At 47.7% G+C, this 22,631-nt stretch overlaps 7 protein-coding genes across 7 annotated transcripts; 4 read left to right on the plus strand and 3 right to left on the minus strand.

The window, feature by feature from the left end:
- The first annotated feature begins 1,873 nt into the window (after positions 1 to 1,873).
- ASPWEDRAFT_35214 (uncharacterized protein) lies at positions 1,874 to 6,165 on the plus strand. Its single transcript, XM_040834177.1, has 4 exons — positions 1,874 to 2,727; positions 2,778 to 4,760; positions 4,872 to 5,596; positions 5,672 to 6,165. Exons 1-4 carry the CDS (start codon positions 1,923 to 1,925, stop codon positions 5,984 to 5,986), a joined length of 3,828 nt encoding a protein of 1,275 aa, XP_040695304.1. The 5' UTR covers positions 1,874 to 1,922; the 3' UTR covers positions 5,987 to 6,165.
- Positions 6,166 to 8,583: 2,418 nt separating this feature from the next.
- On the minus strand, positions 8,584 to 9,096 carry ASPWEDRAFT_167642 (uncharacterized protein; the record flags this gene model as incomplete). The annotated part of the gene is made up of 2 exons (XM_040830176.1): positions 8,584 to 8,603; positions 8,721 to 9,096. 2 exons carry the CDS (start codon positions 9,094 to 9,096, stop codon positions 8,584 to 8,586), a joined length of 396 nt encoding a protein of 131 aa, XP_040695305.1.
- A 2,110-nt stretch (positions 9,097 to 11,206) lies between these two features.
- On the plus strand, positions 11,207 to 12,729 carry ASPWEDRAFT_167643 (DHHC family palmitoyltransferase; the record flags this gene model as incomplete). The annotated part of the gene is made up of 5 exons (XM_040830177.1): positions 11,207 to 11,315; positions 11,383 to 11,899; positions 11,946 to 12,069; positions 12,117 to 12,157; positions 12,207 to 12,729. The coding sequence occupies 5 exons, from the start codon at positions 11,207 to 11,209 to the stop codon at positions 12,727 to 12,729; spliced, it is 1,314 nt and encodes a 437-aa protein (XP_040695306.1).
- Positions 12,592 to 13,829, minus strand: ASPWEDRAFT_278070 (uncharacterized protein). The gene has a single exon (XM_040833048.1). The coding sequence runs from the start codon at positions 13,562 to 13,564 to the stop codon at positions 12,845 to 12,847; it is 720 nt and encodes a 239-aa protein (XP_040695307.1). The 5' UTR covers positions 13,565 to 13,829; the 3' UTR covers positions 12,592 to 12,844.
- A 655-nt stretch (positions 13,830 to 14,484) lies between these two features.
- ASPWEDRAFT_35220 (fungal specific transcription factor domain-containing protein) lies at positions 14,485 to 15,272 on the minus strand. Its single transcript, XM_040834178.1, has one exon. The coding sequence runs from the start codon at positions 15,171 to 15,173 to the stop codon at positions 14,859 to 14,861; it is 315 nt and encodes a 104-aa protein (XP_040695308.1). The 5' UTR covers positions 15,174 to 15,272; the 3' UTR covers positions 14,485 to 14,858.
- Positions 15,273 to 16,687: 1,415 nt separating this feature from the next.
- Positions 16,688 to 19,104, plus strand: ASPWEDRAFT_278209 (uncharacterized protein). Its single transcript, XM_040833050.1, has one exon. It carries the CDS (start codon positions 17,051 to 17,053, stop codon positions 18,899 to 18,901), a length of 1,851 nt encoding a protein of 616 aa, XP_040695309.1. The 5' UTR covers positions 16,688 to 17,050; the 3' UTR covers positions 18,902 to 19,104.
- A 2,424-nt stretch (positions 19,105 to 21,528) lies between these two features.
- ASPWEDRAFT_35225 (uncharacterized protein) lies at positions 21,529 to 22,482 on the plus strand. Its single transcript, XM_040834179.1, has one exon. The coding sequence runs from the start codon at positions 21,865 to 21,867 to the stop codon at positions 22,285 to 22,287; it is 423 nt and encodes a 140-aa protein (XP_040695310.1). The 5' UTR covers positions 21,529 to 21,864; the 3' UTR covers positions 22,288 to 22,482.
- Positions 22,483 to 22,631: the final 149 nt, after the last annotated feature.

Below are 22,631 nucleotides of genomic sequence, written 5' to 3' on the forward strand. Positions count from 1 at the left end.
CCAAACCGTGAGGAGTTGTTGTTTCTAACTGTCTGCGCATTACCAAAGGCTTCGAGAATGGGATTTGCTCTCAATATCTGCTGCGAGAGAGTGGAAAATTGCTGTTTCGCTCCTGACCGAGCATACGGAGTGTCCGTTGTCGCAACCGCTGCAAGGTATTGGATGACCTTCTTCGTATTCTCTGTCTTACCAGCTCCTGACTCTCCCCTGTGCGATGTGATTAGACATTGTCTGGTTTTCCAACTTATATGATAAATAACTCACGTCACCAGAATACTTTGGTTTTCGCCCTCCTCAACCATATTCCGAAATGCCTGATCGGCCATCGCGAATATGTGAGGTCGAGTTTCCTCTCTGCTCCGGCCTTTATACATCTTCACATACTCGTTTGTGTATATTGGCAACGGGCAGTATGGATTGATTGTTACCAGGAAAAGCCCAGAATATGTCTAATAAAACCAGTATATTAGTGGAATTTGCATGCAAAGTGCAGTTGTCATGGATTGACTGACATAGATGAGATCTGCCTGATACCGTGTGTGCAAATTATGCACCACTGAAGCTTCATTTAGATGCGTGAGCTCGGCCATGTCATCTGCCTTGTCGAATTTGGCAGGGTTAACTTTGTCGACCTGGTCCGCATCTATTTCCCGTTGCTATAGGAAAGTGAGACTTATCAGCTTTCTGAAATCGGGGCAACAGGTTCTTTTTCATACATCACCATCATCAGTCTGGACTAATAACAGTCCATCTTCCATTTCTTCCAGCACCAACCCCCGAATAAATGCTTTCTCCTTGTCCCGTAACCACACATATTTATTGCCCGAGAAGTCATTTTCACCCTCGAGTCCTCGAATCTGATCTGCTCCCCGTTTCAGCTCCTCTGACTTGATAAATTCCGGCGCAAATGTCCCCGATGAGACATTATTTCGCAGTGAATTCGATCTCTGGCGGACTATCACCTGTGACGATTGTTTCGGTGAAGAGGCGATCTGGGAGTTGTTTCGAAAATGATTCTTGGCCTCCTCGAACTTGCCTGGCGATGACACTAACGCTGATTTTGGCCGTGGCCTACTCTGTGCTCCAGGAGATCGAGAAGGAGAAGGAGAAGGGGATGTGCGATTGAATAGGTTGGCACGCTTTGGCGAGCCATTTAACTGAGAGGGTAACATGGCGGCGTCAAATCAATGGGGCATCATTTGGCAGCAAGCTCGGATCGTATAGGTATCAATGACATAGAATCAAGATGAGAAAAGTAATAAAGACAAAACGACGAAGAAACACAAAACATAAGAGAGGAAAACAAGCACGATGGCTGGGTGGGGGATGACAGCACTGAGATGTGAAGCTGAGCAAGCTCTCATGCAGCCGGCTGTCAAGTTAATTAATTAAGCCCTTGGACTGCTGCTCCGCAGTTTGCCTGTTTGTTTACATCCTGCGTTCCTCAGGCTGCGGATGCCGCTCCACCCACGGCGCTAGTCCCGATCCGCACGGGGTCCTTCACGTGACGGAATGCGGCCGCGACACTCGATCCTTTTCGTTTTTGCACAGCGACTCGTGCTTCGGATCGATATTGGAACATTCTGTGCTGTGAATCCTCCGTGTCTGTCTGACCACTACCGCCCCTTTCCTCCTCCCTTACTTGGTCCGCTCTTTATAAAGACAGATATATACCGCCTTAGAGCAGCGTGTATAACTACTGTGCTGGTCCTAAAAAAAAAAAGTCTTGGATGGTATTCGGTGACCTCGACCTGCACTTCCTTCCGTGACGTGCACGAAACACCAACGAGACCTACATCCGTTGTTTTAATGATGTGCGATGCTTAATCACGCTGTAGTCTTTGCAGGTCACTGTTTTACTTACTAGACGCAGAATTTCCCCCACGCTGATATCCAGTGCCCGTCCGTGTACTTTTTAAAACATGTCTAATTATCCCCCTACGCCTTCCTTCGAGGCAGCGTCCAACTACACGCAACCATGGCCTCCTTCCCAATCATCTACAATGCCATCACTACTTCCGCCTAATTTTCCTTTGCCTGCTGATTTTGCCGCATCCACATCCCATCAACCACAAGATAACGCTGGACATGGACAACCGTTTGAGTATGATATGAGTGCATTTCAAGCAAACTCTCGTATCCCTGGCCTGGGAGGACTCGGTGGTGCTGGACAGCTACCGCCGCCGCCATTTCCCTTCATGCCCGCGATGAATGGTTCACAATTTCCTCCGCCTCCATTTCCCCCGATTCAAATGCCACCTTTGAGGTACCCACCGATCCCTCTGCCAAGTGCTCCGATCAACATGCCGCAAAATGGATCCGCGATGAACGATGCCCCTCACACGAACACTGCGGTTGTGAATGGGTTAGATTTCCACGCTGCAAGCTCACAAAGTTCGAGATTGGATGGTGATCGAGAGGAGGGTGAGCTAACGGATATGGAGGGTGGGAAATCAGCAAAATCGAAAAGTGAGATGAAGTATTCAAGACGGACCAACCAGAAGCAGGCAGCTTCAACACGTTCGTCCCAACGTGGTAAAGGTTCGCACGCGTCCAGGGCTTCCCACGGACAGAACACTTCCGAAATGGATTTGGACATGCCACGGACAAATACACAAAACTCGGTGAAGCCTGCTGCAAAGGCGTCCGGTAAAGCAAGCTCGGATCTGGAAGAGGGCGAGGCTTCATCATCTGAATCTAGCTCCTCATCTAGAGCTAGTGGATCCCGTAATAGCCCTGAATAACTCGCAGTTATCTCACTTGCTAATCACTTGCAGCTTACAACCCTCCCATGTCTATTTCTGCCAATTCACTTGCCCCTCATGAACAACCAGGAGCACAGCGCGACGCGTCGATACCGCCTCTCGAACAAGCCCCGCAGGAGCAGGCCCTGTCACATTCACATGAATCCCACGAGATCCCCGCTGTTAAATCTCTTGCACAATTACGAGTTCAAGCCCAAGGTGCCCTCCTCAGCCTAGCGCCGCACAACATTCGATATTCGGAGCTGGTGGGCGAAGGTATTAACCCAGCCGTGCTGAAACAACTATATGAGGAAGTTGGAATCAAAGTGGCCACTCCACAACGCGAGCCATCCCCAGAAGGCCCACCTCCCAAATCAGCCGTCGTGCCGGAGGGTTTGTCTGGGTTGGAGCATGATCAACAAAACCCATTAACCGCCATACCGGAACCTGTAGGACAAAGGGCGCGGGCAGAAATTCCAGGGCATGCAAAGCAAGAGGCACAGCAGTCCAGGGTGATAGAAACCAACGCCGTCGCCGTTCCATCTACTACTCAACCAGACACGACCAAGCCTATGGAAAGAAAGGAAGTGATTGCACGTATGCTGGCCGCTAAAGCTGCGAAAGCTTCTGGGTCCTCCGCTTCCCCTCAAACCGATACTCCAAAACCACCGTCTGCCGCCCCTGCTGAAATTCAGAACATGGACAAACCAGCCTCGACTACTCCGAGCGATGCATCTGCAAAAGAGAAGGAAGCTCCCGCTCGAGAAAAAAACAAAGCCCAAACAGAGTTGGCAAGACAGCGGATAGAACAGCTGAAAAAACAGGGGTTGATGAGGGCCCAGCAACGGTCACAACCGGATTCGTTTGCTCAAGAAAAGCCGCAGCCCGGCATCGAAATCAGTGAAGTTTCAGCGCCACCACCCGCTGAGCCTCTGGCAATTCAGCATCCCCTGCCTGAGCGCCCCCCTGAACCTGAGTCCGGTACCCCTGCCCGTATACCAGGGCTTTTCATGACGGAATCAGAACCCAGCCCGCCTCGTGACTCTTTCGTTACACCTGCTCAAGGTATTTCTCTCGATTCGACGCCACAACCTCGAGCTTCCCAGCGTAAGCGTCCGAGGGCATCTGATTTTGATGAGCCTGTCAATGTGCCCACATGGCCTTTTAGTCAGGGGGCGGAACCGCCTGTCCCAGAGGATAAGCTCATTATAGATATCAGTGACGATGATGAGTTTTACGGCGATGATGAGAACGACGTCATGGACATGGACACATCAGCGGATCAAACCCCCCAAGAATCAAGCCTGTCAGGGTTTGCTCGGGAGTTTATCCCTCAGAATCCGATGAACCACCTCCTTTCTAAATCCTCAACACCTCAATATTTAAGAAATAGCGAACAGGAGGACCTTCGAAAGAAGGAGCTGGAAATACAGCAAATGCGGCGACAAATTGCCGAGATGGAGCAGCGGAAAAAAGCAAAGCTGACTGCAAGTGGCACGCAGTCGCCCTGTGTTTTGAATTCTTCGGGCTCATCACTGGCTGAGAATTCAGTCGGGCCTGATGTTGCAATCACCAATGGTGCAATTGTGGGTCCTACAACTGCAGCTGATTCTGAGGCTGATAATACGACTGCCGCCCCCAACATTGTGCCAGCGAATCATGTCGCTCCGGCAAATAATAGAGATGTCTCGACGGGCGTGTCTCATCAACCGCTTGCTTCTCTAGATGCTTCCCAGCTGCAGGAAATACGAATGAAGATCTTGCGCAAGAATGAGATCCAAGCTGGCCTTCCCTCTCTGGATGCTGAGATAAGGAAATCCCAGGCGAAGCTTGCCGAATTCAAGCAAGAGGAAGGTATCATTTTACTTGAAATTGCAAGGGGCCAAGAAGGTCGTCGGCAGCTTGTGGAAGAATTGGAAAATCTTGGTTACGAGATCAATGGCGTGTCTCTTGAAGAGCTCGACGCGGCTCAGCATCAATCAGAGATCGCCGATCCACAGCCCATCTCAGATGAAGGTATGTCTTATGATTTGGACTTTGTTTCCCTGTGTCCTGCTTTTAACTCTGTCATTCAACCTTGGTGGCTGCTCTTGAATTTTCAATTCACTTACATTTTACACCTTCTAGCTACGACTATTCCACCGCCTTCATCCGTTCACAACCACATAACACCGCATGTTTCTGCGTTTCCGTCAATAAGCCAGGATGAATCTGATCCCATTCAAGATGCCGTTCCCGCTGGTTATGCGCCTGAAGATACAGTTGAACTTCCCTCGAGCCAGTCTCGCAATGCCGACACAGGCGACGTCGAATACGAAAAAGAACCATCGCCTAGTTCGCTATCTGAGTCCACCGGGTCGGCAATGGACGAGTCTGATGATAGTTCTAGTGCCGATTCCACCTCCGTTGCCCACGCGTCGAGGGAGAGTCCCGAACTAGCAGAACTCAGTGCGCCTGAACCCCTTGAACACTCTCAAGAAGCTGATCAAGAGGAAGAGAATGGTTCGGGCTCTGTGGACGGCTCCCATTCCCTACCTGCGCGTCCACGGTTCCCAAATGCTGATTCTCAGGATGAACTCCCCGAATCCGACAGCCAAGCCGAACAAATTCAACACACGTCCTCTCGTGAATCTTCTCTTGATTCGGAGGCGTATGAACCACCCGAGCCCGAGCCTAATCCCGGCTCACCGGAATCCGTTGAATCGATTTATACGCCCCCTTTGAGTCTAGCTTCTCCTGGTCCCGTAGAACACACTGAGGCTTCCAGGCCTCCATTAGACCAGTTGCAAGCTGATGAGCCGCTAACGGGAAAGGTCCAGGGATTGGAAACTGGGTCGCAGAATCATGTTCAGGTTGGCGTTCCCGACGTATGATGAAACTCGATTTTTTTGTCATGCTATGGAAGGTTCGATACTGACAGCTCCTAGCACGAGCGGCAACCAGAAGCGCCCGAGCGCAAATTTACACCATATTCTAGCCCACTCAAATACTTCAAGGCCTATCGCTACCATCCCGCCTACACTGATGACGTTTCGGACGGCTATCGTTCTCTAACATATAGCCACAACATTGATCCTATGAAGTATCTTTGTCCGTTTGAGGCTGCAGGTGGCGTCTGCAATGACCGGTCCTGTGAATTCCAACATTTCCGTGACATGACTCTTAGCGGTGCGTCGACCGACTTGAAACCATCAACACCTTCATCTGATCCATATCTGTCCCCCATTCGCATGTCCCTCTGATGCTTTAACCCACTCCATCTGTTTACCCCCCTGCTCGACCTCACCCAGCATAGTTCAATTTACATTGTATGAATGCTGACACGCAGTGTTATTAACGTCTGCAGATGACAAAATTCTGGTCCAGATGGGATCCCTCCGAGAAGGCAAGAGCCCAGAAGAGAAGGACCACTATATTGCCGGCCTGAAGCAAATCATCAATGATATGCGACGCGACAAGGTGAAAGACTTTAACACTGTGGCCACGGAGATTGCCGCATACCGTAGACGCTTCCTTCAAGACCCTTCGCGGGTGTTGCCCTTGTAACAAGCTTCGCCCACATTCCCACGGTACTTCCCGAGAAGGGCCCATTTCTTTTCTCTTTTATTTTCCCTACCTTGAGCAAGGTGAGCTGCCGATACAATTGTTTGAATCTGCATCTGCAGAGCACTTGAGCATGTCACAAGCGTGCCGAACGTGCAGCGATTCTTAAAAACGGTCGCATCTTGCGTTGTGCTGGCTTCAGCATAGCAGCTTCTTGATACCTTTTCTCAAACATTTTTCATTGCGCCAACTCGACCATTTTATATTCTGTCCAGCCAGGCAGCTACCTTTTTATCTATTTTATCTTTTTCTTTTTTTGTTGTCTCATGCATTAGCAAGCACGGCGTTCCAGCGTGATCTTGATACATCTGGGAATTCCTTTTGGTCCCTCGAATGGACATGATCTTAATCGATCTACCGATACTTTGGCATAAGAGACGGAGTATGGTACAGGAGCAAAAAAAAAAAGAAGAAGAAGAAGAAGAAGAAAAGAAAGAAAGAAAGAAAAGAACAAACAACCCGCAGTGGGCGTAAACGGCTTCTCCACATCCATCCACCCAGCAGAGGTAAATGCTTGGGGTCGTTCAGCCAGAGTCAAGCACGGTGGAACGGGGAGAGCACATGGCGATGGACGTTTGGATTATAGGAATACATAGTGTTAGCACACGGATAATAATCACTACCATTGATCTGCCAGAGCTGATAATTTTGGAAATAAACGAGATGCTCTAAAAGCGTAGATGAAGATCTCCACTTGGCACTTGAACCGGGCGTCTAGCGTCTACAAGGAGACGCAGCAAGGCGCAAAACGGGCGATTCGAACAGTGGATAATAGGAAACGGTGTCCTGAGAAGAGAAGAGAAGAGTAACTAAATGAAGTACAATCTGACTCCATTGACTGAACACAAAGTGAAACAAACCCCAAGGTCCTTGGGAAGAACGCCCGGTAGGCGCAGTGCCATGTTGTACAAAGAGACCAGTCTGAATAGTTTCATATAATCGGCCGCAGCGAACAGGGATGAAAGAATGAAACCCAGACCGACCCAGCATGGAACAATCTATTCTCGGCTAACATTCCGAGCGACCATAGTCATCAACTGTGAGGATGAGTAAAAAAAAAGAGGCAGTGTTATGCTGTGACAGATGGGAGTCATCGAGTGATGGCCTGACTGCATGAGAGAGTTATAGGGTTGAGTCATTATGTAGGAGAATTAATCCAATGAGTTGACTAGGAATATAGTTTTTAGCAAAATGATATCACATTGCTATGTATGCTGTTCTTTCAACTATTATTATCCATCTATTACTTGACTGTCTGAATATATTGATGTTCCTTTCCTAATCGAGAGCCCGACTCGACTATCAGACGGCGTAGTTATTCAGATAAATAATCCTTGGTTGATCAAAGGATCAATAGTAGAGTCAGTAGTAATATTCATAAAATATAGATCAGAAAATAAAAAATAAAAGCCAGGAAAATAATAATCTACAAAGAAAGTCTAGAAAGAAAAAAGTGTGAGCACAGCCTCAAAATGCAGTCCAAAACGCAGTCCAAAATGCCGTCGACAGCTGAAACCGAGCACGACCGCCATTTCACACGCACATGGAAGCGGCTACAGTGGGAAAACCCGGTGGAAAGGGCGGTGATGCATGTATGTCATGATCGACAGCCACTGTTGGATTAAGAATGCGGCTCTCGTATTTAGTTTTGGTTGGGTTTGGAATTTATTGTTATCATCATTATTAGATACTATTATTATTATTATTATTATTATTATTGTACGGATTCTATTATAGAAGATAGTATATCTATTAATTGTATATAGATTATATGTACGACAGTCAGCTGAACTGCTCACGACCAAGATAGAAATTTGGCCCCAAAACGAACCGGTCCAGGCATGCAAGGCAACGAGGCTCTCCGTATCAAGTAACAACAATTAATTTATTCTATTTTTTACTGTTTGGTCTTGCAGAATCAAAGGTCAATCATGATAATCAAAATAAATTGATCAGGGCTAAGGGCTGCAGGACTGAGTAATATCGTCTCAGTCTTGCAGCCCTCAGCCATTCTTCTAGTATAACATGTAGTCATCTTTATCCCCGAAATCTATGCAGCCCGGCTATGCAAGTCGTAATTGTAACAGAAAAAGAAAAATAGAAAAAGAAAAACATAAATCAAAACTCCCAAGATCCAGATATCCCAGAACCCTGCATGCTCGTTTCATCAATGATATGTGGTATGTAATATGTGTCGCTCAAACGCTCAAGTCAAGTCAAGTCGAATAAAAATCAATCAAGGCATTGTCGTAGCACCTGAGGTGAGATATGTTAGAATCCATGTAGTCTGATGAAGATTATGATGTTTCGTACCTGGTCATCTTCATTTGCAAGGCTTGCAGCTGGAGCAGACAACGTGATGGCACATCACACACTTTGGCTGGTTGTCCCATAGTTTAGGGCCGTCCTGGCATTGGCAGCAGATGTATAGGGCACCGCCGGCAGTCTTGACTCCTTCATTGGACATGTTGGGGATTCCGCAGCCAGACACATTCTCAAAACCGAGTGATGGGCCATTGGGCAAGGCGAGGTTGGCCATGGCCGGTGATACTCCCAAGTGGTGCGATGTGTGGTGGCATGTTGAAGTTGGGACTGGGTAAGGAGAGAGTTCATGGCAAGCGTCCATTGAAGGTTGACGCTCGTAGGTGCAGTCTTCGCAGCGTCGCTCTCCACACTCGAGGCAGGTAGACTGAAGATCGGCGTCGTGAGGGCCGAAGGAGCAGCCACAGCAGTACCAGGTGTAAGCCATTGTTGAGGAAGTAGAAGTAAACAGTAGATTGAAGACAGTGAGGATGTAGAAAGATGGTCAAGTCAAGTCAAGAAGAGAGATGAAATCTTATTATATTCGTGATGATGATGGAGAAAGAAGAAACAACGCCTGAGGAAGCAAGGAATTAAATAGATCAAGAATCTACATCACAACCATCATGGACCAGGTACAAGGCACCTTTGGCCAGGGTAAAAAAAAGTGGCTTCCCCCAGGCAAAACAGCCCGATAGGCTTCCGCGCCCCATACCAGAGCGATAGTATCGAGCAGCAGTAGGTAGAAGCCTCCATGCTGTCTTCAGGATATCCTCAGTTTGTCACGGGGCAACAGGGCCAGTATGGGACCGGCTGTAGATCAGACGTGGCTTGGCAGCTGCTTTGCCTGGGCTAGATGCTTCAGTCACAGTCATTTTGTGAGAAGATGACATTGAATCATAACGGTCTCTGTTTGAGAATCATCACCGCCGCTTCCAGTAAGAAGTTGACTCAATTTGGTAGCAAAAGCTCCACTGTTTGCCCGCGAAAAGGCGGAATCAGCGAGGCTTGGACACGCCCGTTTCGCCCGGGGGTCGAATGTCTTCTCCGCCATTTCTTTTTCTTTTTTAATAAAAGTATTATTTTTTCTGGCCCGTTTTTTCTTTTTCTGTTTTGGGTTCGTGTTATTTTTCTTTTTTCGTAGTGTGCTTGTTACATCTTTTCTTTTTTTAATCTGGCTTGTTCTCATTCCTGAGAATTCCTCGCGTCTAGCATTGGCGGTACACTCTGTCTCTGCCCCGAGTGATGCCTTGGTGATCGCTAGACAGCCACGGATATCAGGCAGCTGCCGCAGATTCTGGATCCTCCGAGTAATTCCTCCCATCACAGAGTCTCTTGGAGTCATCGCCAACGATGGTTTGGGAATCGGTGACTTCAGAATGGATGGATGGTTTGCCGGAGCACAATGGCTTCCCCCACTAGGGATTGCTGCCTAAGCCATCAACACGAGAACAACACGAGAACACGAATGCTGTCACTCGAGACTCGATGCTGTCCTCATCTTCGGTGTTCTCCGATCCGTTCTTTCTTTCGTTCTTTCGTTCTTTCGTTCTTTTCTTTTCTTTTCTTTTCTTTTCTTTTTTTCTGTCTTCTTTCATTGTCTGACTATGTGGTTGGTATACTATGCACAACTGAGCATAAGCATCAGTCTTCTTGCTACTAAGTCGAGATCGAGACTCGAGTATACATCACATCCAGTCCATCACATTGCTCAACGATGCTGCCTCAGATAGACTCATATTTGACTTTATGCTTGCGTCCTTATCAACATATTGCCGGCCTGAAAACGTGTCCAATGCCGTCCATCAACCCAGGCAGAGATATTCGGATGCCGGATCAAACTAGGAGCTAATCACAGTGCAGAATACATCGTGACTCGTCCCAGTTTGCTGTGTTCATATTACTTCATACCACTTCGATACCCTCGTCGCCTGGACCGATGTGGATGTATCGAGTACGTTTGTTGATGCCTGCTGCGATGACTTCGTCTGGTCGTTGATGGATTCCATCCGCTCGTCTGTATCATATTTCGCTCGAGTTTAGTGTAGGCAGCTGTCTATAAGTGTGGGGATCGTGATTTGTATAAGCAGTTCAGCACTTGAAGCTTGGTAGCTTTGAAGATTGTCAAGTCAGCGTAACGCATCAGTCAACAGGGTTATCACTCAGCTGCAGTGCACGTAGCTGTGCCAATACTCCATAGATACAGCAGTTGAGCTCAAATGACAGATCATTCGTCAAGTAGAGATCCTTGCAATCGGATCTATCGAGATCGCCAGATCCAGGAATGCTGTGTTTACCATCACGTGCATCACGTGTAGCGACGTCATGGTTTGCCCCGTTTGCATCCTCCTTTTATCGTCATCCTGCCATGTTTTGCAGCGCATCGTCGCATCCATCGCCCGTTTGTTCCCCAGGTGGCTGTACAGGGCATTTCACCTGATCGAACATGGGCGCAGACAGGTCCCGATCACCCTGATATATCACCTATTTCATCCTTTCACCTCCCCCCGGGCGATGCTCCCCAGTTTTCGCCTAGAAACTACAGCCTTATTTTTCAGATGGCTCCTCCGAGCAAGCGCGCGAATCTAGCGGTTGCCCGAATCATTCCCCCGATTCTCCTGGGCGTCGTGGTCTACGCCTGCTATGCCATCACCAAACCGCTATGCAGTAAGTTTTTTCTTTTTTTTGGGTCAGTGCTCGGGACTCGATTTGCTAAGCACTTTGATGGAAATAGTCGACTATCTAATTCATCCTGCGCCTCACCATCCTCATCGCAGCCCGCGGGTAGGCGCGGGTGCGGCCATTATCGCCGTCTTTTACTTCCTATTGATCCCCGTGATTGTTACATATCTTCGCTTATTGTACAATGTTGTTTGGAACCCCGGTTACCTTCCCCGGGGCACGCCCTGTCTTGAAACCCAAAATGCCCAATCGTCGAGCCGCCGGAGCCGAAGTTGCAGCCAAAGTCGCAGTAATCAGAGAAAAGGTGGTGAAGAGGGTCCGAAGACAACCGAGAAGACAGACAGGCCCGAGCCAGATCCAGAGAGTGGGTTAGAATACGATGCAGGGGGCAAAGCATTCCCGTTGGATACCACCGGGTTGGAGAGCTTTTACACCAAGGACGTTTTTGTTTGCCAGGCAGATGGAAGACCCGCATACTGCTCGACATGCTGTCAGTTCAAGACTGATAGGGCGCACCATTGCCGCGAAGTGGACCGCTGTGTCCGGAAAATGGATCATTTCTGTCCTTGGTAGGTTGAATCTTCCTTCAGAGTGAACGTGGCTGACAGGCTGCAGGGTCGGAGGTGTTGTCTCCGAAACATCGTTTAAATTTTTCATACAATTCGTTTTTTATACAATGGTTCTTTGCATATTTACTCTTATTGTTTGTGCGCTGTTTACCGCTGAGCTGAAGCGACAGGTGAGTGCATCTTTCTTCGCCCTTGGGCTATTGCTAACTTGGACCAGACTGGTAGTGTTAATCCTCATTGGATTGTTGGTATAGCATTGTGAGTACTATCTAGACTTAGCTCTGATATCTAGATCTAACAAATGTAGGAGTTCTCTCTTTGGCTTATTCGGTTTTGGAATGACCGTCAGTTCGCTGCAACTCGCCATGTTCAACCTGACGACGATTGAGAATCTTAGTCGCCGATCTGCCGTCTGGACGTTGGCTGTGCGGGTGCCTAATCATGTTCTCAGCAAGCTCAACCCCAATTCGCAATGGGCACCTACATTCCGCACCATCACCTATCCATTGCAGCCTACGCCTGCAGCCCCTGAGGTCTCCCAACAGGGCCCACCAACCGAATGGCATGTATTTGCCATTCTTCAAACGTTACCGGGTGAGAACCCATTCGATCTAGGCAGCGGCTTCAAGAACCTGCAGCAGGTCATGGGGCTTTCAGTATTCGACTGGTTCCTCCCTCTCAAGCAGAGCCCCTGTGCGGACCATAGTAGCCGAGAGAGTGCCTTTGAACTGGGGCCAGTGGTGGCTCGACTGAGGCAGGAAGCGGGACTTGAGCCGGCAGATGAGTCAAATCCTGGACGAAATCAAGTGAAACATAGACAACCTACTTAATTGTGAAGACATAGACTAATACATAGACATTCTTTTGCGTCTGAGACTTGAACATTGTCTCAGTATATGAAATTGGTTATAATTCTCATCAAACATGATTCATAGTACATGGATATCATACATAAAGCCCATCAATGCAAGAAAACGAATATGAAGAAGACCCGAAAAAGAGGAACAGCAGAATGACAGACAAAGTCGAATCAAAGAAGTGTGCAATTGTAGTCCTTGGAATGCCCACAGACAGAGCAACGCTCTGGAGCCAAAGCCGGGTTATTCTGCCCCCCACACGAGCAGCAAATCCACCATCCTGCCATAGACGGCGGACGAGCCGTTGGCCGGGTATGTTCGTCTGAGATAGCACGAGAGGAAGTGAATCTGGCACGGGAGTTTGCAGGACGAGTATGAGTACGAGGGTGAGTGTTGATGGGTCGAACCATCGGTTGAAGGGGAGGAGTTGTACGAGCAGTAGTAGTAGTTGATACAGAGAAAAGAGGCATTTTGATGATATTCTTATTGAATACGAGTATGGTTGACTGGCAGGCAGACACAGACTGGTATATAAATGGATTATACGACCTAATGCAGATAGAGGAAAGATTCGACTCGATTGACTCGACTTGAATGGAATGGAATTGAATTGACTCGACTCGACTCGACTTGAGGTGAAAGAAGAAGATGAAGACCAACCCAAATCCCCTTCATCACAACCCGTATAAATACCTTCTTCTTCTTCACGAAAACCCACTAACAGCCACAATACATTACTAAAAGTAAATCCAACCCGGGTACCTGGAAAATGGGCAGAAAGAAGGGCACCAAAAACCAAGTGCCCCATAGCACCGGCATGACAGGTTGCATCGAGTGAAGCAATTCCAGGAATCCAAAAACACAAGCTAACTAACTAGGCTAGACTAGGCAGTAATAGGTAAAGGGCAAGGCAACGAACGATGGATGATGATGAATTTATTCGAGGGTGTGGCGCAGTTCTTCACTTGAAGGTTACTTCGATTTCACCTTGTACAGAGTATGTAGGATATTAGGTCAAGATGGTCATAATCAGAGTCATGAGGGGGTTGATTGGGTTGTATGGGCATAGTTCAAGTCCGGTGATTGATTCTTTCTTCCTGTCTGTCAGGGATAACCGATCGCCTTGAATTATGTGGCAGTGTTGAAGGATCAGGATCATTCCGATAAAGTAATTGCCCTAGTGTCGATGAGTTATTTTATTTTCTTCTCTCTGCATGTATGATGAAGATGCGATGCCCTGCTTGCCCGGTTGGTGATGTCTGGACCTAAACTTGGGCAAAAACGAGTTGACTGACTGTGTCTGTTTGTGGCTTGGGTGAACTGTATGATGTGGCAGGATGCAATCAATTACTTTATGGATGATGGAAATAGAATATCATTTAATAATGGAGGGTGTTAATGTGAAGATCTCGTGCTGTTTCGTTTCTTTTGCTTGGTAGTATGTACTGCAGTTATGAGGTGGAGATGACGGAGCGGAGATAGGAGCAGTAGCAGGAGCAGTGCTCTGAGAGACCAGGTTAGTCCGTGTACATTTGCCTGGGTGCTCAAATTAATAGAAAGAAAGATCCAGACAAACCATCTTCCATCTTTGTAGGAATAATTGGCAACGGTTGGTTGATCTCCGAACCCTGGGACACAATCCAAGTACAGGTGCGGACATAATCTGGCATGAATAGTGACAGATTTTTCCATATTTAATATGTATTTTTCTATCTCATCGAAGAGCCTGCTAGATCTTGAGAGTATACTAACTTGAATTTGAGTCTAGATCAAATCGAACCATTCAATCATGCCCGATTCTGAACCAACGACAGACGTCGCATGGCGATGCCCATCCCAACCCCAAACAAACCCAGACACTCGGCTTCCCTGAAGGCGGCGCACGAGCATGAGACGTCGTGTGCGGATACACTGGGCTTATCTTCTGCTCCTTCGGCTACCTCAATGCCTTTGGTGTCTATCAGAAGTATTGCCAGTCGCACCAGCTCGCGCATAGACGGACGCCATCTCGTGGATTGGATCTCTTCAGGTCTTACTCCCATTTAGTGTGTTTGAATGGCACTGATCGTCAAGGATTCTTGGTATGGAGGATTTGAAATTAATCACTGAGTATCAGAAGCCCATTGACGAGCCTGGCGTAGCTGATGCTCCGGGCCATATCCTGACAGAATCGCACTCCGATACATGACCAGAAGCAACTGGGAAAGGAAAGTCGGGCTGGCATCGCTTGGACTGGACCACGATCTCTCGTATCCGACGTTGAAAGAGCAAATGTGGAAGATGGGAAATGGCAATTCCATCGTTCTGAAGTAATTCTGCACTAGGACATCAGCAGTCTTGCGAGTCGGCATGCTCTGCCAGGTCTGTTCTAAAGACGAAGTAGATGAAGGGATCTGGGCCTTGATCACTTTCCCCATTGCTTTTGATCTCTTAAGGAGGTCGTTTGTCTCTGGAAAAGCGGCCTCGTCGTGGAGGGGATCAGCTTCATTGCTAGTCTACTTGACACCGCAGCACACAGTATATTGTACTGATACAGGATTAGCAGATGTCAATCATACGGAGAGAAGACAAACCTGGGCAAAAGTAGTCATCCATTTGCTCATACCCTGCAAACGGCCTTTTGTATAAGTACCTTTTATATGTACTGGATCATCCTGCACTGGCCTCGAGATAGGCGCAGGTAGTGGAATATAAGGTCTCTCGGTGGTAGTTCAAGGTTCTTTCCGGTCGCATTTGAGCTTTCGTCGACGAAATTCAAGACAGGACAGTGTCGGACGTGATCTTCTGGGTTTGGTGGCATTCATTGTGATTTTGCGATGGCATCATGATGGTTGAGGATGGAGTTGTGGTGGTGAGTCTTTGTCGGAGCGGACATGTCGGAGATGGCGGATATAACAGAGAGAATGTCAATTGATACAATTGATGCTATATTATTATTATATATTATACTGTACTATGTTGTATAATAGTTATCTTATAGTATTATGGATATACTATATGTATAACATAATTGGAACAATGCTGAAGAATCAAATGCAGCAGATTGACTACTGCACTCGATCGTGTTTCAGGCAAGATTATTATTATTATTATTATTATAATTATATTTCAATGTCTTGATGTCTCTGATATTACTATTTCTGTGCCCGAAATGAAGGCAAAAGTGGATTGATGGATGCCCAATGATTGCCCACTTGGACTCTGTTGGTCACGTTGGATATTATTCCAGTGATGAAGTATTCATTCTGTATTGTTAAATTGTTATCGACTGATATATTGAGTGTAACTGATAAATTCATTTAATTCATAAAATTCCGGAGACATGATGTCATGAATATAGCCTGGTGGATCAAACCAAGTGAGACGCGGCAATTCGGAACAGCAGAAGACAATAATAATCATGGCTGGGAATCGTCAAAGTGAGGCAGAAGTGGAGCAGAAGCAACACCATCCCAGCTGAAAAGAAGAAAAGAAGAAAAAGAAAAGAAGCCATTGAAGGCCAGCAACGGCGTCCCTCCGAATGGCGGGCGGTTTCGATTAGGTTTCTGGATGATCTTCGCGTCGTCCATTTCTTTTCTTCTTTTTCTTCTTTCGATCCATGGTTGAGGCTATATAAGATCCATTCTTTATGTGTTGATATATCGACCCCTAACTACACCTCCTCTCAACTTCAAACATCCATCAAACAAGAGATCCAAATTCTCCTCGCTATAGCATCCTGCTCTATCCTCTCCGTCTCCTATATTAATCCCATTCCTCGAGCAGAAAAAAGCAAAGCAGTCCCCGCCGTTGCGTCATTCCCACAATAATCCTCATCGCAAATCCCCCTCGTCTTCAGGATTTATCAGCTTTTATCTATCTTCATTTATCTCCTTCAACTGTACCTCCATCCTCATCTTCGTCTTTTTCTTCATCTTCTTCATCTTCTTCCAGTTAGCTATTACTCAGCTGTTGGGCGGATCGTCCACTTCTTCCCCTCCGACGATCCCCTCAATTCCTCCTCTTCGCTTCTATTTCTCTTTCTTTCTTTTGCCCCTCAACAACATTCCAATTTCTCTCTGCTGGCAGAACCCCCACCTGACCTCCTCTTTTTTTTCTTTCTCCTCATCTTATCTTTTTCCTCTTTCTTCCTCTCTGATCTCACCTCTTCGACTCTCCACTACGCCAACTCGTATTTGTTCATCGCCACCGCAACCTTTTTCCCACAAATCCGACACCTGCACCCCCTCCTGTATACACAAATCTCCGATATACATTGACCCTGCATCTGCAAGGACCGTCTGCGAGGCTCGTCATGGATCCTTCTGCGCGTTATCGGCCCATGTCGCCTGCCGGCCGTATGATCGATCCGATGCGCGCCTCCACCGGTACAATGCAGCTGAGCTCATACGATCCTTACGAACCCCCCGCACCTCGATACGCATACAATTACAGCGGTTATCCCCCTGATGTGCCCTACCACGCACCCTACGATCCGCGATTGCACCGTGAATCCACCCTCGAAGCTCGTCCCATCGCGTCCAAGGCCTACCGAGACCACGGCCATCCGAAATTGAGAACCGAGTATGCCGTCCGTCCGAGACAGCGAAGCAATACGGCGTCGGCGGCTGATATTCCCCACTCGCCGTTGAGAGTTGCCATCCCCTCCTCGCCGTTGAGCAGACAGCCTCCCATCATCAGCTCGAGCTATGATCGACCTACAAGTCCACTGCCTGCGGATGAGCGGTATATGGTGCCAGCTTCGTCTCGGCACGGTCGGGCCCATCGCCGGCTCTATAGTAACGACTATTCCAGTGATACTGGACGATTGGGCCACAACGATAAAGCGATGGTAAAGTCGAGGGTGGACCCTGGCGCATACCGGGCGTACGAAGCCAGACATCCGCCGCGATACCCACACAACGCTCGGAAGGGAGAGGATATTGATGACTACGATGCATACTCTTATACGAACCCTAGAGAGCAGTTTGAAAAGGATTCTGCCGCCAGGATGAGCTACGATAGGGGTGTCCACAGACGGGAAAGACCGTTGAGTATGACGGGCATTGAAGACATCCCTCATTTAATGGCCAAGAAAGAACCTCGGACTCTTGGGCCACCTCCCTCTTCTAGAGGGTTTGATAAGCTCGAACGTGAGGCAAGAGTGAGAAGCTCCACTCTCAATTCCGGGGACAGTGACGCCTCTCGTGACTTTGCGAGGTCCCGCCGACGGTCCCGACAGCGGACTCCAATTGCTTTACACCAAGAATCCGACGACGGATATTCCTCTCTTACATATGACCTTAATGACAGTCGCCAGCACCGCCGGCGACGACGACCCCGACCCGAGGATGAGATGGGTCGACAACCTCACGACGACCGAGCGCTGAGAAAGATTACCGCTGGTGAATCCGTCGCATCACGGTCCAGTGCCGGACTGGGTACAGCTGGTCTGGGCTACTCGGATGACTTTGATTACGAGCTTTCTCCGCGATCCGATCGTCACAGACCTCGCGCACCGGGCTATGATGAGCACAGGCATCACAACCGATCGAGCAGACCTTCGAGACGGCGAGTGGAAAGCGACTCGGATGCATACACATCAGACGAGGACCTCAAGGACTACCGCCGGGAGCCAGCAGCTCCAAAGGCTCCTGGGTCTGACTCTTCTGCAGGAAGCGGCAAAGATCAATCACAACATCTGACAGTAGCTAGGCCACGGAGACGGTCAAAATCTCGGCCTCGGATTCTCGAGGCTTCACCTACCCAAGAACCAGGCTCGGGCAGCAGCCAGGAGGACCTCAAAACGAGCGTGACCGTGGATCCGACACCGACAAAGGAACTCGAGGCACCACCACCCAGGGGGATTCTGAAGCCTCCCCGGGAAAAGTTCCCCGAAGAACCCAATCCGGTGAGAGAAGGCGTTGCACCTCTGAAAGACGCGCACAAAAAGGGAATTCCGCCAGGAGCACGATGGACCAAGGTCGATCGGCGGCTGGTCAACCCGGCGGCACTGGAAGCATCGAACGAACGGTTTGAGGAACGGTCCGAGTATGTGATAGTGTTGCGGGTGTTGACCAAGGAGGAAATCCAAGCGTTCGCTGTTAAAACGCAGGAGATTCGAGGTAAGGACGAGAGAGGTCTTCTGACAGATGATGGAGACTGACAGCAGCCAGATGCCCGTCAGCAAGAGTACCTGCGGGATCGACGTCGACGCCGAGAAGAGGACCGACGCCACGGGCGGCGGGTGGATGATTTTTCGAGCGATGACGAGGAAGAGGAGGAGGAAGCACCACGGGCGATCGAAGCGCCACCGAGTCAGGGATGAATGTTTGCTTAGTTGTTTGTCAGGTGTCAAGTGCCAGGTGTTTTTGCTTTTGTATTAGACATGATAAGACTAGACTCATACAGCATAGTCCCATTCGGGGGACTGAATTTGGCGGAAATGACTCGACAAAGAAAGCAAGCTGTACAAGGTATCACAGATGCTTAGGTACGCACATGCAGCGTCACCAATAGTGGACGATAGCACGGCGGTCATTTAGGATTCTCGTAGCATTCGACGGAACATTGATGATTGGATGGGCGATGACATACAGAATGTCGTACGAGGTGACATTCATTCGAATACGATCAGCCTGTCCAACCTGACAGTTAACTGTCCTGTCATCTGTCATTGTTGGAGTAGAAGATTGTCACATGGTACGGCCGAATATATGGAAATCTCTCCATAATCTACTTGAAATTGAATGTAACCTATACAATCTCAGATATAATCCTTGAAACATGAGGCCACATCCAAGTTACATTACCAAAATACCTCAACCTCCATCTAAAGATAAACAGGAATAATGACCTGCCTAATACACACACTCCGTCTGTCCATCAATATGAAAAAAAAATAAAATAATATTCAAAAAAAGGAAAACGAAAATGAATCATGTCATGTGCACTGTTCTTCTGTTTAGAACAACGCCACACTCGAACTTGCGGGATTTTGTTGCTGACGGATTCGGTCTGGCCATTAGCGGGTCTACCTACTACTTACTCCGTAGGTACTGTCTATATGTATGCACGGAGAAATAATGCACAGTATGATTGTGATTATCACATACTGAGTAAGAAACAGGAAAAATGAGGGGGATGGATGAGATAAACTCATGAACTGTGCTATTCAACTCTAAGCAGGGAATCGACGGGAAGGCTGGGGGGGTAACCCTGCCCTGTCATGGTCTTTCTTTCATACATATTCTCCAGTAAGTTAGATTCGTATACACTTATGGAGAAGGTGGTGAGGGGAAAGGCAAACGTTGCCTTTGCTCTGCTGCCTTCCTCTCTGCGTTAGTGAGTAGCAAACAATTATGACGACAGACATCGGGTCATCGGCATGAATATCAATAATATGGATATTAAACAAATACTTGGTTAATAAATAAGTGATAAATGAAATGCCTAGCTACGGACACTACGGGACTAGGAGGAGCTACATGGTACATACATTAGTTTCTGAGGTCAAAGCCCTTTGCCCTGCCAGACAGAGTACGAAGGAGGAGGAGGGAGGATGATGATACTTCTTCACAATGCCTTATAGACAGTAGACACTCGGGATAATTAGAAGAGAAGCTTTTTACTGCTCACATTTCCAGTCGGTGAATTATATATTATACTTTCGTCCACGTTCAACCTTAACATCCATCCTATCCTGATAAATAACTAGTAGAGGATACCTGGAATCCACATGGCCCGATAATCACCCGTTGAGAGCACGGACACAGGACATGATGGGTTATATTTATCCTTGCGATGATAGACAAACCATGGTGTGAGTGTTTTGAATCTCATTTCGCATGGTTGGAATTATCCCCAACTCTCGGTACTTTGTTGCGGGTGGTGGGGCCGGTAGTGTTAGGGCTCAGATCACATGTTCTCTATAGTGAGTGTACTGTGTAGGAGACACGGAGGAAATAGCAAAAGAATGTTATTACCTATTTATTAATATCAGCAGTCACATCGCCATAGCTCAGATGATTGGCAGATCAACCTGGAGACAGCCGGGCATTTTGTTGGACTCCACCAGAGCAAAAACCAGGCAGAACTCCATACTCCATCTCGGCATCTCCATCCTGATCCCATCGTCTCATCTCATCTCGCCTTAAGCTAAGCTAGCCATACCCTACCCGTCGGAGTATTCCGTCTTAAATAGCCTAACACACAGCTTGAATGTTTGGTCCGGCCTACGGAGTAGTGTTCCAAACTTCCCTTTTCGATTGACACTGGCCCGTGTGTTTCTGATCTGTGGAGAAAAAAAAAAAAAAAAAAAGATGGAAATCAGTAATCACCTCAGCTATTTTTGCGATTGCTGATGATTGGGTGGATGGGTCATGTCAGCCTGTAAGGTAGGTATTTCCAGACTCCGAAAACCGTTGGTTGGTTTTCTGGGCTGCTGTCGGGGAGCTGTTAGTTGGCATGGATGGATCTAATTTCACTAGGATTGATGGAGCCCCTTAATCGATATGTTATGGTCAGGGCGTTATCCATCTACATAGCCAGTATTGACAAATACATCCAATACTACTCGATTACGGAACAGTCAATAGTAAGAAGAGACTCAAGTAGAAGAGAAATCCTGCCAAGAGCCAAGGCAAGACAACAAGACACTGTGATAGGCGCATTTGCTTATTATAATCAACATCTCGTCTGTAGGCAAGAAAAGTTAGCGCGGGGTGGATATGGCATTCTGCTCTGGTTGGTGTGGTGCCATTCGCTGTGGCCTAATGATAACAGTGGAGTGGTGCGGGGCTGGTCTGGACTCGTAGGATCATGAGCACTTAGTATTCAGAGTACTATTGTAGGTAGAGAGTATTGTAGAGAAGATAGTATTGTTACTTGCTACTTGGTAGATACTGAGATCAAACCGGGCACTACAATTGATGTGCATGACACCCCATGCCGTCGATCACCACCTAAACAATCCTAGTCCAGGCAGACAGCGTCAACTGTTGAGAAGAAAAAAAAAAAAAAGAAATATCAACCCTGGACAATGTGGCGTTGATGATTTATTTCCTCGACTCGAAGTTGCATGTCAACTGCATATTCTAATTTCCGTGACTCGAACAACATAACGATTACATGACTGGAAGGGAAATGTTTGCCCTGTTCATGCCATGTTACTCTCTGAACCTTTGGTGGTCATTGTTTGGTTCGCACAAAAGTCAATCCTGTAATGACGTACGGTCTTTGTTTGATCGCCAAAGTTACTTGGCTTGGTCAAAGAGATATGTGCAACTGTATTCCACCGATGATGTTGCGATGATGCTCTATCGAAGCCGATCCGAAAGCGAGGGAGATTTGGTTGATCCGCCCAGGGGTTCTCTCTTTCTGTCTCTCTGGCTGGCTTTGTTCGGGATTGTTGGCTCCCTCCCCGTGCTTCGGAGTATACTGTGTACCTACAGTAGTATCTGTCCACGGAAACTGTCGTACATTATTATTATTCTGTACAAACGACAGACTACACTCCATCAACCCAAGTCGGAGCACGAACCCCCGATGTGATGGATTAGTACTCAGGTACGGTAAATAATACTGATAATACAGTACTGGGTTACATACTCCGCGTCAATCGTTCGCCAAAGCTTCGCCCGCCACCCGCCCCTCCCATCCTGTCACATCCATCGAAGTTAGGGTAGAACCATCGAACCGTTATGGAATGACCGGACACGAACAAAAAAAAAAAAAAAAAAAAAAAAAGTAAACATTCGTAAATTCTAAATCCGAGCATTCCTAAATCCTAAATACGAAATCTAAAACCCCCCCAAACTCTCTCCCAAGACACCAAGACAAAAAGAAAGGAAAAAAAGAACGAGGGGGGTGGGGCCGGAGACGGCAAGCTACCGGGG

The sequence above is a fragment of the Aspergillus wentii genome (genome assembly GCF_001890725.1).
Source record: "Aspergillus wentii DTO 134E9 unplaced genomic scaffold ASPWEscaffold_1, whole genome shotgun sequence".
In the NCBI taxonomy this organism is placed as follows: domain Eukaryota; kingdom Fungi; phylum Ascomycota; class Eurotiomycetes; order Eurotiales; family Aspergillaceae; genus Aspergillus; species Aspergillus wentii.